The following is a 17639-nucleotide window of genomic DNA, read 5'->3' on the forward strand; positions in this document are numbered from 1 at the left end:
CAAATATTTTATTAGGGTTATTGTTATAGACTGACTTAAGGTTGCACTCATTGCACCCCGGAACCTTTGTGCCTTTATCTGTGTTCTCTACGGGCGGGTTTGGGGGTTGTACCGCCTACGGAATGTATGGAATGCTGGACTGTTGTACGACGATCTCTTCACAAGTAAAGTTCTCTAACTGAGCTCCAAGTGTGCGTGCATCATTACCCTCGGGTTACCACACTTTTGGCGACGAGGATTAAAACATATACGACGGAGTGTCGTGAAGTTAGGGTCGGAGAAGAAGTTCCGTGTAGCATCTAGCGTGTAGCATGGCTACGGTCGGTGAGTTCGTCGAGCAGGATGGTGACTGGATCGAATATGTCGAGAGACTGGAGCACTTTTTCCTGGCGAATTTCATTGAGAAGGAGGAACGTCAAAGATCGATTCTCCTCAGTGTTTGCGGTGCCAAGACGTACAAGTTGATACGCAACTTAGCAACCCCACGGAAGCCAGGTGACTTATCATTCAAGGAATTGGTGACGCTGGTGCAGGAGCATCACAACCCCAAACCGTCAGTGATTGTTCAGCGCTTCAATTTCCACACACATTCACGCAAAGAGGGAGTTTCGGTTGCTGCATTCATCGCGGAGCTGAGACAACTGTCGGAATATTGCGAGTTTGGACCGGTGCTTGACGACATGCTACGGGACAGGTTGGTCTGTGGTATCAATAATGACAGCATTCAACGCCGATTGCTAGGTGAATGTACACTAACTTTCAAGAAGGCGTTGGAGATCGCTCATGCTATGGAAACAGCAGCTAACAACTCAAAAGACATTCAAGCAGCTAATGCCGTTGTGCCACAGAGCACTGTTCACCGTCTGTTTAAAGAGGGCAGAGGAAAGCCGATGAAGTCATGCGAATGTTACCGGTGTGGGGGAGCGCATCTCGCTAATGACTGTGGTTTTAGAGATGCTGTTTGCCATAACTGCCAGAAAAAGGGGCATATAGCCAAGAAGTGCAAAGGTGCTAAAAAGCAATGGAAAAAGGAGTGGGAAGAGTCAAAACCCCAAAGGAAAACGCACCATTTGCAAAGAGAAGGACCTGAGGAGCAGTGTTCATTCAACATGTTCAGTATGGACCTCAGGGAACCCCGGGCAGCCCCGATCTGCGCAACGCTGCAAATAAATGGAAAAAAAATGACGATGGAGGTGGACACGGGGGCCTCAGTTTCAGTGATAAGTCATACCACCTACTGCAGGTTGCGGGGCTCTGGAAAGGCGCCCGCTTTAAGAAAGACGAACATCAAACTGAGACAATACACTGGTGAGTGCATTCCTCTACTTGGAGTTATAGAAGTAGACGTTATGTATGAAGCCCAGTCAGCTAAAGGGGAGCTGATAGTGGTAGAGGGGGAGGGACCGAGTCTGCTTGGGCGGGACCTCCTAAAGAGAATTCGCTTCAAATGGGGGGAAATCATGCACATGAGGGTGGTTGGGGACATCCTATCAAAGTATGCAGATGTTTTTAAGGATGAGCTTGGCACCCTCCGAGGCACAACAGTGAAGTTGACCGTGGACCCCAACGCAAAGCCACGTTTTTGTAAACCACGCACAGTGCCATACGCTATGAAGGCTAAGGTGGAAGCGGAGCTGGACAGGCTGCAGCGGTCAGGTGTCATTGAACCGGTGGAGTTCTCTGACTGGGCAGCCCCAATTGTGCCGGTGCTGAAAGAAGATGGTGGGGTGCGGGTATGTGGTGATTACAAAATGACAATCAACCAAGCCTCACAACTGGACACTTATCCCCTGCCACGAGTGGAGGATTTATTCGCCACACTGGCAGGAGGACAAACATTTACCAAACTGGACATGAGTCACGCATACCAACAACTGCTGCTGGACGAGGATTCTAAACAATATGTGACCATCAACACCCACAAGGGCCTGTTCAAGTACAATCGCTTGGTGTTCGGCGTTGCGTCCAGCCCAGCCATTTTTCAGCGCACCATGGACAACCTCCTGCAGAACATTCCCCATGTTGCTGTCTACCTAGACGACATCTTGGTGACGGGTAAGACCGAAGGGGAGCATCTGAAAAACCTCGACCAGGTGCTGCAGAGAATGAAGGAGGCCGGGCTGCGGTTGAAGCGAAGTAAATGCGTTTTCCAAGCTCCGAGTGTCACCTACCTGGGTCATAGGATTTCAGCTCAGGGGCTTTCCCCCATTACAGAGAAGGTGAGGGCGATTAAGGAGGCTCCTAGCCCAAAGAATGTGGCAGAACTCCGGTCGTTCTTGGGCTTAGTGAACTATTATGGGAAGTTTTTGCCTGAACTCTCCACTGTGCTTGCCCCACTCTATCAGCTCCTGCACAAAGACTGTTCCTGGACTTGGCAGCAGGATAAAGAGACAGCGTTCCAACAGGTAAAAGAACTATTGCACTCTGCAACGCTGCTCGTGCACTTTGACCCAGACAAGGAAGTTGTTTTGTCCTGTGATGCATCAGCCTACGGCGTGGGGGCAGTCCTTTCGCATCGTATGGAGGACGGAGGGGAGAAGCCTATTGGGTACGTGTCTCGTACCCTCACATCAGCAGAACGGGGTTACTCGCAGCTAGAGAAGGAGGGGCTAGCTGTAGTTTTTGCCGTGAAACGGTTCCACCAGTACCTGTATGGTCGCCCATTCACCATTTTCACAGACCACAAGCCCTTGCTGGGCCTGTTTGGTGAGACTAAAGGTATTTCACCCATGGCGTCAGCAAGAGTGCAGCGCTGGGCATTAACTTTGTCAGCGTACCAGTATCGTATTGTGTATAAAGCAGGAAGTGAAAATGCAAATGCAGACGCGTTCAGCCGTCTTCCCCTCCCAGAGTCACCGAGCCAAGCTAACCTCCTTCCAGAGACTGTGTTTTTGTTAGACAGGCTGTCTGACTCCCCGGTGTCCACAAAGCAGATCAAACAGTGGACGGGAAGAGACCCGGCGCTGTCACAAGTAAAGCAATGGCTGCTGCAGGGCTGGCCGGTAACAGTTGAGCAGGAGGAACTCAAGCCCTATGTCCAGCGACAGCTGGAGCTCAGTGTGCTGGATGGCTGTATCCTCTGGGGCTCCAGAGTGATTATTCCACCTGCAGGACGTGCTCAGGTAATGGAAGTGCTGCATGAAGCTCACCCCGGGGTGTCAAGAATGAAGAGCCTCGCCAGGTCGTTTGTATGGTGGCCAGGGATGGACGCTGCGTTGGAGAAAAAGGTCAAGGCATGTTCACAGTGTCAAAGTAACCAGAAGATGCCCGCACCTGCGCCTCTCCACCCCTGGGAGTGGCCGGCCCGTCCGTGGTCCAGGCTTCACCTGGATTTTGCTGGTCCGTTTATGGGTCACATGTTCCTTGTGCTAGTGGACGCTCATTCAAAGTGGATGGAAGCACACCTGATGTCAAAGATCACAGCCCCAGTTACCACTGACACGCTCAGAAGCATCTTTGCCACCCACGGGCTACCGGATACAGTGGTCAGTGACAACGGGCCCACTTTCACCAGTGAGGTGTTCAAAGAGTTTGTGGAGAGGAATGGAATCCGACATATCCGGTCTGCGCCGTACCACCCTGCTTCCAACGGCTTAGCAGAACGTGCTGTGGAGACGCTGAAAGATGGACTGAGGAAAATGTCGGGGAACACGCTAGAGACTAAGCTGGCACGTTTCTTGTTCCAGTATCGGATTACTCCACACACAACCACTGGCTTGTCTCCAGCTGAGATGTTGCTGGGAAGGAAGCCCAAATCTCATCTGGATCTCCTTCGCCCGGATGTGGGGGCAAAAGTTGCCCGATCGCAGGAGAACCAAAAAGTGAGACGGGACCAACATGCAAGAGAGAGGCTGTTGCAGCAGGGGGACTGTGTGTACGTGAAGAACTTTGCCACTGGCTCATCATGGCTGCCAGGGGTTATTCACCTCCAGTCTGGTCCAGTTTCCTTTGTGGTGGACCTGTTGGATGGCAGGCAGGTTCGCAGGCACCAGGATCACGTGCGGGCCCGCACTGACGTAGAGGAGGAGGGGTCTCGGAGTGCTGCTCACAAGGATAGTGTGAGCGGCTCTATGGACTGTGGAGCACCGGTGTGCATTGATGGACGGTTGCTGCCTCCTGAGGAATTGTCTGAGCAGACTGCCTCACCTGCCCCTGCCCAAATTCCTCCCAGTGGAGCACTGTCTGTTGCCCAGGCTGTGGACTCTAATGTGTCACTAAGACGGTCAAAGAGGCAACACCAGCCTCCAGAGAGACTGAACTTATAAACTAAAAAAAAAAGAAAAAAAAAGTGTTATGCCATATCGGTTGTTTAGGCCTGTTGTGATAAAGAGAAATGTTGTGCAATACCGGATGTTGTTGATGGCCTGGAGAAATGTGAATTAAAAGTGCAATAGTACTTCGGTATCGGGTACAAGGGTACATACAGGCAAAGTTAGTTTATTGGTTTAACCGTATTCTAAGTGTTTACTTAAAGGGGGAGAAGTGTTATAGACTGACTTAAGGTTGCACTCATTGCACCCCGGAACCTTTGTGCCTTTATCTGTGTTCTCTACGGGCGGGTTTGGGGGTTGTACCGCCTACGGAATGTATGGAATGCTGGACTGTTGTACGACGATCTCTTCACAAGTAAAGTTCTCTAACTGAGCTCCAAGTGTGCGTGCATCATTACCCTCGGGTTACCACAGTTATCATACAAATTGCCTGTGTGTTCTTTTCGCACAACAGCAGGTAACTGATCAAATCCCTAAGCATTATCAATTATTATAATCCTAATAAAAACCCCATGGAAGTCTGGATGCAGAATTCCTCTTTCAAAAGGTTTGATCCAATTTCTGTGTAAACATGCCAAGAACATAATAAGGGTGTTTGTTCCACGTGTCTGTTTGTAGACACTTGGAGCCCGGTTTGGCCCTCCAAGGATAAATATAATCTTTAATGAAACCGGTCTGTCTCTTGTCTGTCATGAGTCAATCACCCAGTGCTCTCTGGTCGATGGCAATTGAAAAGAAAAGGACCTTGTTGCGGACATTAGTTCTCATTTTCTGAGAGTCTGTTTATGCATCTTGAGCACGAACATCCATATTTGGATCTAATAGTGTCTGTTTGAGCAGAAACTTGCCGAGTTGCCTGCTGGAGGTCATTTTTAGACTTTCCCCCAGTTCTGTCTCCAGGCAACTTCTTCATTCTCCTGGCAAAGTGATAGACACAGCAAACCTTCTTGCTGCAGCATCCATGGGTATGCTAGTCTGGATGAGCCCCACTTCCTGGGCAACTTCTAAAAGCCGCTGAGACCCTGATTGTTTCAGTGGCGAGGGCGCTGGCTAAATGCAAAAATATAACATATATTTCCAGAATTGCCTGACATCTTTAAAAAAGAAAATCCGTACGTCAGTACTGCAAACGCATCACTGCTACTGTGAATGAAGAGATGAATATTATATTATAAATAATAAATGAATAGCCTGGTTCTCTAGGCTTCAAAATGGGATGTCTACATTATGAACTCTTCAGTTGTTTTATTATATATGCCCACTTTAATGTGCCAATCACTTATTTTATTGTATTTTATATTTAAATTTTCTTTATTTAATAAATTATATTCCATACTGTATTCCACAACAATAAATACCACCCCTGTGTTGTTTTTACAATTCTGACAATACATCATAAATTAATTAAAAATAAAAAGAATGAAAAAACAGAGGATGAGGGAGAGAAACTCTGTGGCTACAAAAAGCTGAACAAATATTTTATCAGGGTTGTCTTACAAATTGCCTGTCTGTTCTTTTCGCACAACAGCAGGTAACTGATCAAAACCCTTTGTTGCTTCTCAACGAGACAGGTTGGTATCTGTGAAGTGTTATTGACTTAGTGTTACACTGCAATTGTACCTCTGTTTGTTTTTTGAGCGGTGTAGTGTCACATATTTGTCTCTTTTTTTCTTCACAATATTATACTTCACTAGCAGCAACAATCGAAAGTTTGCATATAATGCTACTTAAACGTAGATACCAATACAACAACAGCAATAAAGTTAGTCTCTTTTAATACAATACTCATGTTTATGTTGTACAGTTCTCTCAGCTTGAATGATTCACAGAGTTCACAAGAGGTGGAGTCAGCCAAAGTCCATGTTTAAATGGAGTTTTAAACATTCAAATACATGCTATTGTATTTATTGGCCTACAAATGTTAGCCAATAAATTACTCCAACATTCTAAAATGGGAGTGAAATATACATGAAATGATTAAAAACAAACAAACACTTGAACCAATCGTTAAAATATACGACGAGTCAGAGGACACACCAACAGTGCAAAACAGATTAGGCGAGTTAATTAAGACACACACGATCTATTACCGTGTTAACATAAAGGATACATCCCATTTTTTTGCTTTTGCGAACAAAATAAGTGGCATATAAATAAAAATGACTTACTTACTGACTTACTTCTTCATGTAATGTACGTCTTTTGCAGCTTGTGTTCTGAGGCATGATCACAATTCTTCTGTGCTTGACTCTTAAATTGGCTTCTAAACAATATAAAATCATTCTCTTAACCTACAAAGCTGTGCATAGTCTGGTAACATCGTTCATTACAGATCACATCCAAGATTTAGAGCCTTTAGATATCAAGCTCCTCTGCTCTGGAACCAACACCATCTCTATGTTTAAGAGAATTCTTTAACATTTTTGACACGTTGACATGACGTGTTTAGTTAGGAGTGACTAAGGTTCTGCCTGGACCACACCTTAGTTATGATGCTTTAGGTTTGAACTCGCCCTCTACCCCGCAGCCATGGTGCTCTGCGTAGAAACCTTGGCAGAACCAGACTCTGTGTTGATGGCTTCCTGCTCTGAACTGCTGGGAGAGTCCTGTGGGACCTGTTTTCTTTTTTTTGTTGTTGTTTATTAAGTGTAGTTTTACAATCCTTGAAAATGATGCAATACCACTTCAGCCAAAATTTAATAGAATTTAATTATAACTCACTACAGATTTTATGAATCCATTGCAATGTTTAAGTTTAACCAAAATGAGTTGATGAGGAACTCATTACATATTTTCTTCTATTTTGTTTTATTTTTTTTAAACCAAATTCTCTTTGGGTCCAGTCTTTCATTCCCGATAGAGCCTGCAGGGGCAAAAAAGGGGGGATTTGAGAACCTACATAGCCGCAGGCGTGCTTTGAGGGGGCTTGAGGCCCACACTTTGATGCTGGCTGTGAGGGGCTGACCACTGCAGCCTTCTCCATGTGTGTATGTGTGTTTCTGAAACCCATAGAGAACCAAGAACGTGTTTATGCATGTAAATGTGCACCAAAATTCTCAAATGTTCATCAAGAAGCTTTATTTGAAGAGTGACGTGATGGATAATCCCACGATAGCCTCCATACTTTACAGGGAAGAAGTATTCCGTGTTTCATATTCATTATAAAATCATTTCACGATAACATTTTCTTAATGTAAAGCCATTTTAAGCATTGTTGTTGTTGAGAACAGTGTCAACAAACGGGGGAAAGCATTCTTCAGCGAGACTTTATCACAATGTTTAAATTTCACATGAATGACACAAGAACTGAAAGCAGATATTCAAGTTGAAAATGCTCAGATTTTCATTGGGAGAGAACCGGAAGGCAAATTAGGAATTATAGAAGAAACAACAAGTTTATTTTATACTGTACAAATTCTCTGTTCATTTTTTATTTTATTTTGTGGGTGTTTCTCTTTTGATTACCTGCTTAAAATTATAATGTGACCACTTTTTTTATCATCATTTATTCAGCTACTGCCATTTTGTCCAATGTTAACAAATGTTCACATGCATTTATTATATAAGAAACCCTTTTTCTTAACTCCGGCTTACTCTTTAACTCCACAGAGGTCCGTCTGAGAAACAGTGTCTAAACCATTTTATTCACTAATAACCACCAAAATTAAGCATTTATTTATAAAGGCAACAAAACAAGCAAAATATTCTACACATCTCAAAAGAAAACACTTCAATTCAGATTTTGAAAAACATTCTGTAGAAAACACAAGTCATTCAATGGTTAAAAAACTGCAACATTTATTTTTTAAGAAAATACTACGTTTATAGTCTACATTTATAATGAAGCTTATAATATAAGACAATAGTGATGATTGTACTGTAATTATTATGATGGTGATGATTACATATCTTTGATCTAAAATTATTTTTGAGATTTGACTTCACAACCATTGACAGTAAAACCACTTTTTTCCCAGATAATATACAGTACCAAATTGGAAGAGGAAAATGCTGGTGCCTGAACAAGCAGCCTTGTAAAGACAATAATCATTTCCACATTAGATAGCCTCCTGTTTCACGCTGCTCCCTTCCAACATGTGAATAATTCAAGAGTTGCATTATTCAACAAAGCTCTATTTATCATTCCTTGGGTTTTAATCTATGCAAGGAATGACTTTGTTCCAATATTAATGAAACCTGCCCTTTAACAAAGACATCATCTTTGGCAGGGGTGGCACAGCCCTGTAACGGTACGTAATTAGCAATGACTTTGTCATAAAGGCTCACGCCTGCATTTCAACCTGTCTGTAGGAAGGTGGAAACCCAGAAGCAACTTTCCACTGTTGGGATCAATTTGCTTGCTTTTACATGTACTTCACATATACTAAAATATGTGCAACGCTCAATTAAGTTTGCCTATCAATACTTTTACAACGTATTCATATTGAAATTGCCCATTCACTTAGAAATTTCGTACATGGGCACTATATAACAATATACTAACAGTCGGTGACATGCATCTGGTCCTCCAACTCTTCTGCTAACATTCCTTTACCATATCCTGGTGGTTCTCTCTCTTTTTCTCCTGTGACTACCTTTTCCTACCAGGGAACTTTTAGCTCCAGCAAGGCTAGTTGCTTTTATAGCCTCGGACATATCCCATCTCAACTAGGACTGTGTGATGTATGGTGGGATTTTCAGTTGCCTCTCCAGATCAACTAAGATCGCCTAGGTAACACCTGCTTTGGATGTGTTTGAGTGTCCCTGTCTTAGAGTTCTTACATATATTAGCTGTCACATAAAAACACTGAAATACATTTTGAATCTTTTTTTATTGTTTTGGTGTAACATTTAATTATTGCAAATAAAAAATGAAGCTAAACCATAAAGAAAAGTCTATAACACAGATGATCATCATTGATATTTGCTGTAGCTAATACTTGGCAACAATTACAATTTCAACACAAGATTAAACTCATATACTTAGCTGTACTAGACCACACTAAATTAAACAAGGTGATGTTCGAAAGAGTAATCACGGCAGTCTACCCGAGTTTCTACTTCAAAAACAAAAATTCACACGGTTTGTTGTTTTATAATGTTAACAGGATTTATATCAATTGATTCTCTAAAACCATTATTTATACAGACAATGCCATTCAAAAGAAGATGTTGTCAAAGATCATATGAACAGTTTCAGGATGTAAAGATATTTTTTTAACCTCCATTTTTCTACACATTGTCCGTCTTTAACGGCTGGCACGGCTGAAAGTGTACTTGCCCTGTTCGTTCTCACCGTATACTCTTATCATTTTATATTGAACTCTGGAGTCTAGGATCTTCAGATATTCCCTGATGACCAAGATGACTACAGAGGACATGTGTTGAGATTTAACAGCTGGTGTATGGAGAACAAGCTATGACAACCACTTCTGGTGGATTTCCCGCAGGTGCGTTCCAGCCGCTATCATCCAATGTTGTCAAGATTTCACAGTTCCTCTTTTCGTTAATATTGTATTCCAACATGTGATGACTTTTAAGTACAATTTGCAATTGCCCAAAAACTTCTTATTCTTTAAAGTAAAGATAAGAAAATGGTTTCCAAAGCTGATAAATGTGGTTTTCTCTGTCATTCAAGCAGCCCAAATGAGAGTTGGCAATGATTCTTGACATGCCCAGCCTGTCCATGTCAACATCTTCCCGAAACACAAGCCCATCATCCCACATTAGATCAAATCCACCCACTCTTTTTTCTGAGCCTGACAGCCTTCCTTCCATGTCTATGATGTTGAGCGTGTCTTCCAGAAGCCTGTACTTCAATAAGTAATCATCTTGACTGCTGGGTGTCATTGACGGAGATGCATTCACCTCTATCAGCCATGGTTTGAGATACTGATCCAATAAAATATCGTACCCGTAAAGCTCAAAGCAATGTTTGTCGTTGATGATGATATTTTGTACACTCAACAGGCTGCTGATGATTATATTATCAATCATTTTAAACAGAATTTCTACATCTGTGCGGCCGTGCTTGGCAGTCAAGTATCTTCGAAGCTGTTGCAAGTTCCACTTCCCTAGCTTGTCTCCATCATAGCCTGGAGCTTTCTTTTGTATGGCAACGTTGGTGAGGTGAATAAATTTATCATGAAGGCTACTCAGGAAGAAACGGGGCCCAGATAAGCGAGCAAAACCATCTCGATAGAGCCATGCTTTTAAAGGAGTAAATGATGTGATCAGCACATAAATTCTTAGGTCAAACTTTCTTCCATTAATCAGATAGGGATCTTCAATGTAGCGTTGAGCGACATAAATTGGTGTTTTTAGGTCCTCTCTTCCCTCCTTTGGAGTTATCCTCGTCTTTTTCCAATGCATGATGTCCTTCAGGTCTTTGAATAGAAAGATGCCTTTTCCTTGAGAGCTTGCTGCTGGTTTCATAATCCAGATGCTGCCTGGGCATCTTTTAAAGTGCTCAACAAAGAGATGGTAATCAATTGGCATCTGGAAAGTTTCAGGGAAAAAATCATATACTCCAAGGCATGATGAATCCCTTGTAGAAATCTTCTGGTATTTTCTGAGGTTTCTTGCCATGAGATTTTTCATAGTGAGCTCGTAATTGTTTGGAAAGTGATTTATCCTTGCATTTTTCTTCAACTGAGAATGGATGAATTTCTTTCGGAGCCATGTGACATTGCACCAATGAAAGTCCCATTCATAATCATTGATAACCTCGGTCCACCCGGGTCTCTTGCCCAGGACTTCCTTCACTATACTTTCTTTTTCACATTTGTAAAACACAATAAACTCTCCCTTGTCGTTATTTTTGTCGCTGTCACACGAGGTGGGGAATAAACAAATCTTCTCCTTTGACATGAAGACCAGCCTATAGAAACAGAGTAGTGACAATCATTGTATTTATGAGCCAATACCTACTGGAATTATGTATTTTTATATTGATAGACATGTAAGTGAATGCGCCTTATTAAAAAACAAAGTAACTAAAGAATGAAAAACACCAATGCTTTGATTCACTCCTCTTATACATCACCATTAGACTGTGGAAAAACCCTTTGAAGTTGTTTTTCTTTGTTTACAGGAATCCTACTTTTCAGATTACATCAAACATAAACTCAAGAGAGGAGTTTCATTGTTGCAGAGTCATGGAACCAGTCATTGGGTATATTCATTTAATACAATTCAAATATTCAATTTTCCTTTTACTGGAAAACTGTTGGGAGTTAATAACCATTTTTGTTGATCAATATGAGAAATACGATGATCCTCATTACACCTAGACATTCATATAATTAATAAATAAACTGTAACGAATACGTTTTTGTTTTCTACATCAAGTGGAGACTTACTTGACTGTAGTACCATACACATACAATTGTGTGATTTCATGAAAGGTCATTTTTAGATTTGTTTGAAATGTGGATTTGAAAAATTTTAAATAAAAAAAAACACAAAAAGATGAAATAAAGAAATGTGACCCTTACAGTCTATTTAAAACAACAGAAATCCATTTTGTTTAAGTCAAAGTCCTCCTCTTAAAGCCAGCTTTTTTCGATCAGATCTCATTCTCTAGGCTTCCACTTCTCTCTAAACAATTTTTTTCTTTTGGATGAAGAATCAGCTTTCTTATAAACCTCCATCTGGTGTTTGTGTGAAGAGAGCTGAGATTTGTAATTTTTTGGCTGGCACCATTTTAAAAAGATTGGTACATTTTAGGAATTTCAGTTGTGTGGACGTTGTCCCTCTTTTGTGTGCATTGAAACATGTAGACCGAATACCACTGTGTCCCTGTGTATTAAGGCTTCATGGGTAAAAAACAAAAAAAAAGGTGTGATGGTTAATGGTAATTGGAAAGAAATGGAATGGATTTTATGTCTCATATAATCCCTTGTGAAATGACTTGAAGCCATACTTTCTTGCTTTTGACTCAAGGTGGTTTATGTTTCCTTCTTTAGTAAAAATGACTTATATTCAAGTCAGGTTCAACAAAATAAAATAAAAATCTCATGGTATTATTGCTTTGATCTTACAAGACATGGTTACAATTGTGTGGCTTAATTAAACAGTTATCTTACAGTGGAATTTTTTTTTAATTTTCTGTTTTTATAATGTATTATCATGCTCATAACACTCAACCCGAATGATAACAGCTGGGAACTTACTGCTTAAAATGACTTTTATAGTTTGTTTTGCTGTTTTATGTTTTTTAAATAATATTTATACATTCAGTTTATGACACTTCAATGCAATTGAATTTAAAAGTAAATGATTTAAGTTAAGAGCTTCTTTATGGTTCAATTTCAACTTGTGGATAAAAGCACCACTTTCATCATTTTCACCAGTTCAGTTTGGAAGATATGCCTCACTGTGGTATGCTGTTTCACTTAGGATAATTTAACGTATCAAGTTATAACGGGGGTTATCTCAAGACACAGTTAAAATAACACTATATTAGAGAAGAGAAAAAGAGGTTGCAGTGGTGAGAAACAACTTCCTTTATCAGGCAAACCTGGAGTAGAACCACGAGGGAATGGAATAGAGAAGGGACAAAAGGGTCAAGAGAGGGCCATGGAGAATCTGGATCCTTGCTCTGGAGGAGATGGAGCACTGAGGTGTGGAGGAGTTGGAGAGCTGTGTGCTTTCTCCAACAGTCCTGAATTCATCTCGTTGTTGTTGAGGAACAATCAATAAAGCTGTGTCAAAACCCCTCTTTCCAGGTTATGACCCTTTCCTTGAGCTCCAAAGTGGTACCCCTCCAGTTCTATGAATGGGAGTGACGTCCTCTACTTTTATGGCCCAACAGAGGTGATTATTATTATACTGCCCCCGGCTAGGTGGCAAATCCATTGATTATTCGTATAAAAGCCTGTAGAATGCATCTTACACCTCCCTGGTGAAGAAAGCCCAATATCACTTGCACTTCCTTGGATGGAGGAGAAGGGTGTCTCTCTCCCCTCCCATCCTCTCCACCTTCTACAGAGACCGCCAAGAGGCTGCTAAGCAGCAGCATCACTGTCTGCCAAGCCTTCGACTAAAGTCTCTGCAGAGATTGGGGAGCACAGCAGAGAAGATCATGGACATTGCACACTTGCGCTGCCTTACCAGAGCTCACAAGATCCTCTCCAACCACACCCACCCCCTAAAGAAACTGTTCTCCCTCCTGGTTTCTAGTAGAAAGTTCAGTAGTTTTCGCTGCAGAACGACCAGAAGGAAGAACAGTTTCTATCCTCTTGCCATAAGACTGCTAAATGAAAAATAACTATTTTTGTGAGAACCTAAAGGAAAAGAGCGGAGAATGACTGATATACTGTGTAGCAAGAAGTTATTGTTTAATAAATGCAAGTACGTTAAAAAGTGTATATCACAGAAGATACATTTTTTACTTTCTCTGTTTCTTAATTCCAGCCTCACTAAGTTTGATACCTCTACTTTAAAATGCATGAGAAATCGGATATAATTATAGTAATGGCCTGACACAACAGTCCGGCTTTGAACGTTGTTAATGGGTATGTTATATTTTTCTGAAGCTTGTTTTAAGAAATGAGTTGGTTGGAATTAAGGATGATGCATTGATAAAAGGCAAAAAATGTTTACCTCAAAGGAAAGAAAAAATGCTAATGTTTGAGATAAAAAAAACATTTTTAATTTAAAATTGTACGGCTTACAAATGCCGAAATCTGAAAGATAATATAAACATCATATTTTTAACTCCCAATTCACCACATTTGGGACAGCATCAAACATGTTTCATTGGACATCACTAATGTCACCAATAATATAAAAAAAAGTAAATAATGACCCAAAACTCCTAACCATAAGGCCCCCCAAAAAGTGGAAATAAAGTCTTTTGGATCTCTTTCTTAAATCAAAATCACACTCCTAAAAAAGATAGATTTGCTTCTATACCTTTAATGCCCAAAGTTACTTTGTCACTTCTAAAAAATAAATAAATAGCAACATCATAATAAAATTGTGCATGTGGACCCACCCACTTGAGGAAAATCAGTCTCCATGTCAAAATTCAACTCTTTAATAATCAATCCAAATGTCCGAAAAGGAAACTCAAAAGCATGTTGACTCAAAAAAAAAAAAAAAAATCTGGAACAGAGGAGGCTGGTACAAGCTGGCGGACACCTACTGATGGCACTTAACACAAAGAAAACAAAGTTAGAAAAAAAAACTATACTGGCAACATCAGGAGAGTCCAAACAACTGTAAATGTTCAAGAAAGCACAAACAAGCATGAGCGTAGATAGGCTGGTACCAGGTCTGAAGACGGCAGATTTTGGTAATGCTTTCAGGGCATTCTGCTCTTCTAAGATCAGGTGAGAACTTGATTGCAGATGGCCTCTAGCCTTCCACATCATCCTCTGCCAACACAGGGAGAAAAACAATGGCAGAAGAAAGAAATTGACACTTTATGTAGACTTGATTGTCATTTCAAAGATGCAGAGAAGACAGAGGGGTGAGATCAACAGAAAAGGGATGCACTGAATCATGTTTTTCTTCAACTCCATTAGGAATAAGTTATCTAATTGAATAATAAAAAAAAGCATTTGTGGGCAACATAAACATGTCATTGGTTGGCAGCATATATATTAATATATCTTGATTACTGGTCAATTGCTATCTAATAATTTTTTAATGAAGGTAAATCCGGTGCAAAAGTTTCATATTCCCGTTAAACCACAGTTGTTGTGGTTGTTGTTGTTGCGAGAAATGGAAATATGGTATCTGGGTGTTTAGGCAGAAACACAAAATAAACCATATTTTGAAGTCATAATTACAGTGATTGTTTAAAGGGCAATAATGCTCAAAACCCAAATATTTATAACATTTTTAAAATGTTGAAGTCTTTCTCTCCAAGACCTTGATTATGCTTAGTTTTGTCATTTTTACTATAAAGTTCTCCCCTGCCTGAAATCTTGTCAGAAGCGAGGTTACGAGAGCGGAGGTCCTCATGACATTATAATGGTTATCTCTCCTCATATTTTCACTCCTGTCTCTATTTTCTGTATATGAGTCCCTAGGTGGTGATGACATGTGGGATTGATGATGCGGAAGACCACATGACCCAGGTCTAATTTAAGAGAGCAATTACAACTATTGAAGATTAAATGGCGTCAATAAAAAAAAAATGTAATCTCTTATTAAGGATGTGAACTTTTTGCACCCAATTTAACTTCATACTTTTGCTACTGCAAAAAGCCCACTGCCAATCCCAGGGTAGACAAATGATATATGTAGTTCACCTTGAAGGATTCTTTCGAAGTAAAGATATGAAAGCTGCTGTTCCCTGTTGTTGGTGCATCCTAAGTGAGAGTTGGTGCTAAGCACCGACTTAGACATCGTCTGTGTGTTCTCGTCCTCTCGGAATACAAGTCCATTATCCATTATCAGATCGAAGCCACCCACTCTCTTCTCTTTGCCACTCAACCTGCCTTCCATGTCAATGACATTTAGAGTGTCTTCCAGCAGCCCGAATTTCAACGTGTAATCCTCTGGGCTGCTTGGTATCATTGAAGGAGATGCGTTCACTTCCAACAACCATGGTTTCAGGCGCTCATCGAGCAGGATGTCGTATCCATACAGCTCAAAGCAGTGTTTGTCTTTTATCATTATATCTCTTACACTATTCAAACTGCCGATAATGATGTTATCTATTGAGTTAAATAACAGCTCCACAACCAATCGGCCGTGTTTTGCAGTCAGGTAACTTCGGAGCTGCTGCATTTGCCACTTGCAAGCTTTGTGACGGTTGTAGTCGTTTGATTGTTTTTGAATTGCTACATTTGTGAGGTGCATATACTTGTCATGAATGCTTCCGAGGAAAAAGCGGGTGGATGATAATCGGGCAAATCCATCTCGATAGAGCCATGCTTTCATTGGAAGAAACGATGTGACCAGCACATATATTCTGAGATCAAATTTCCTTCCATTGATCAGATATGGATCCTCAATGTAGCGCTGGACTACATAGCTTGGTGCTTTAGCTTCCTCATTATCTTCCTCTAAAGTCCGCCAGGTCACCTTCCAATCCACAATGTCTTTCAGTTCTTGAAATAAAAAGATGCCTTTTCCCTGAGAGCTTGCTGCTGGTTTCATGATCCAAATATTACCTGGGCATCGTTTGAATCGCTCCACAAAAAGAGTGTAATCACTCGGAAGTGCGTATGTTTCTGGAAAGAAGTCATACAGCCCCATGGAATTAGAATCCCTTTCAGATCTCTTTTGGCATTTCCTAAGGTTTTTTGCCATGAGGTTTTTTCCAGTAAGCTCATAATGATTAAAAAAGTGATTAATCTTCACATTTTTCTTCAGCTGTGAATACTCAACTTCTTTTCGGAGCCATACCACATCACACCAGTTAAAATCACACTCAGAATCCTCCTTGACTTCAATCCAACCTGCTCGTTGGCTCATGACCTCCCTGATGATGCTGCATCTGCCACACTTGTAATAAATACATAAATCCTCATCTTTGCCTCGTCCATTGTCCCCTGTTGCTCCAAGAGATGATTTGGTCTTTGACATGGATAATAGGACTTCAAGCAAAGCAGATTTATAAGGTAATTGCCACTTAACTAATGTTTTCAAGATCACTCAGAGTACACATTTGGTGGCCAAATAACAAGTCAGAAGGTCTAACAGAAACGAGCATATGTTTTATTTTATATTTAACATTACACCATTTTGTCATGTCATCTGTGAGGTCATTAACGTATCAAAGTACAATAACAACAAAGTTTTAAAAGGCATTTTGCTTACATCAGTTTTCAAAATGTGTGTATATGTACATCAACTCAGCTTCATTATGTCATATATGTCATATAACATACAACAATTATTGAAAATGTGAAAAGTTTTATCAAACGAGCTAGCCTGGGATTTCTTCAGTATTTAATTTGTGGTCATTTTAAAAGCCTTCTTACTCCACCTAAAAACAAAACAAATTATGGAATGATGGGCAATGAGTCTCAGGAAACTGCTGTGGAAGGTTGATACACATGAGGAGATGGATCTGTTGTCTGTTATTTGGAGATTCATCTTGATCTTGGTGTAATGAATAATCATTCTGAGCCCAGATCGTTGTGAAGCATCAGCATCATCAACAAATCGTTAACAGGGTGTCATTAATTCTTTATTCATTTTTACTCTTGGTAAGATCAACATCTGAGTAATAGACTATTATAAATTACTCTTAGGTTTTTTTTTATCTTTATTGTGCCCATACAAAATAAACATTAAATACCTACTGATTATACAAAAGTTGATGTTTCATCTGTGTTGGTGCGATGTGCTTAATTCTGGTCCCTCATAGTAAAACAACAAATAATGTTTATGCATATGGTATAT

General features: G+C 40.7%; 1 protein-coding gene and 2 pseudogenes across 1 annotated transcript; 1 reads left to right on the plus strand and 2 right to left on the minus strand.

Annotated features, from left to right (window-relative positions):
- The first annotated feature begins 311 nt into the window (after window positions 1–311).
- LOC148078093 (uncharacterized) lies at window positions 312–2463 on the plus strand. The gene is made up of 2 exons (XM_087793984.1): window positions 312–1308; window positions 2346–2463. Exons 1-2 carry the CDS (start codon window positions 312–314, stop codon window positions 2384–2386), a joined length of 1038 nt encoding a protein of 345 aa, XP_087650110.1. The 3' UTR covers window positions 2387–2463.
- A 7206-nt stretch (window positions 2464–9669) lies between these two features.
- Window positions 9670–11141, minus strand: LOC148078094 (putative tubulin polyglutamylase TTLL9 pseudogene; annotated as a pseudogene).
- Window positions 11142–14297: 3156 nt separating this feature from the next.
- On the minus strand, window positions 14298–16896 carry LOC148078095 (putative tubulin polyglutamylase TTLL9 pseudogene; annotated as a pseudogene).
- Between the last annotated feature and the right edge of the window lie 743 nt (window positions 16897–17639).

This window comes from Callionymus lyra, chromosome 6 (genome assembly GCF_982586985.1).
Source record: "Callionymus lyra chromosome 6, fCalLyr1.hap1.1, whole genome shotgun sequence".
Taxonomy (NCBI): domain Eukaryota; kingdom Metazoa; phylum Chordata; class Actinopteri; order Syngnathiformes; family Callionymidae; genus Callionymus; species Callionymus lyra.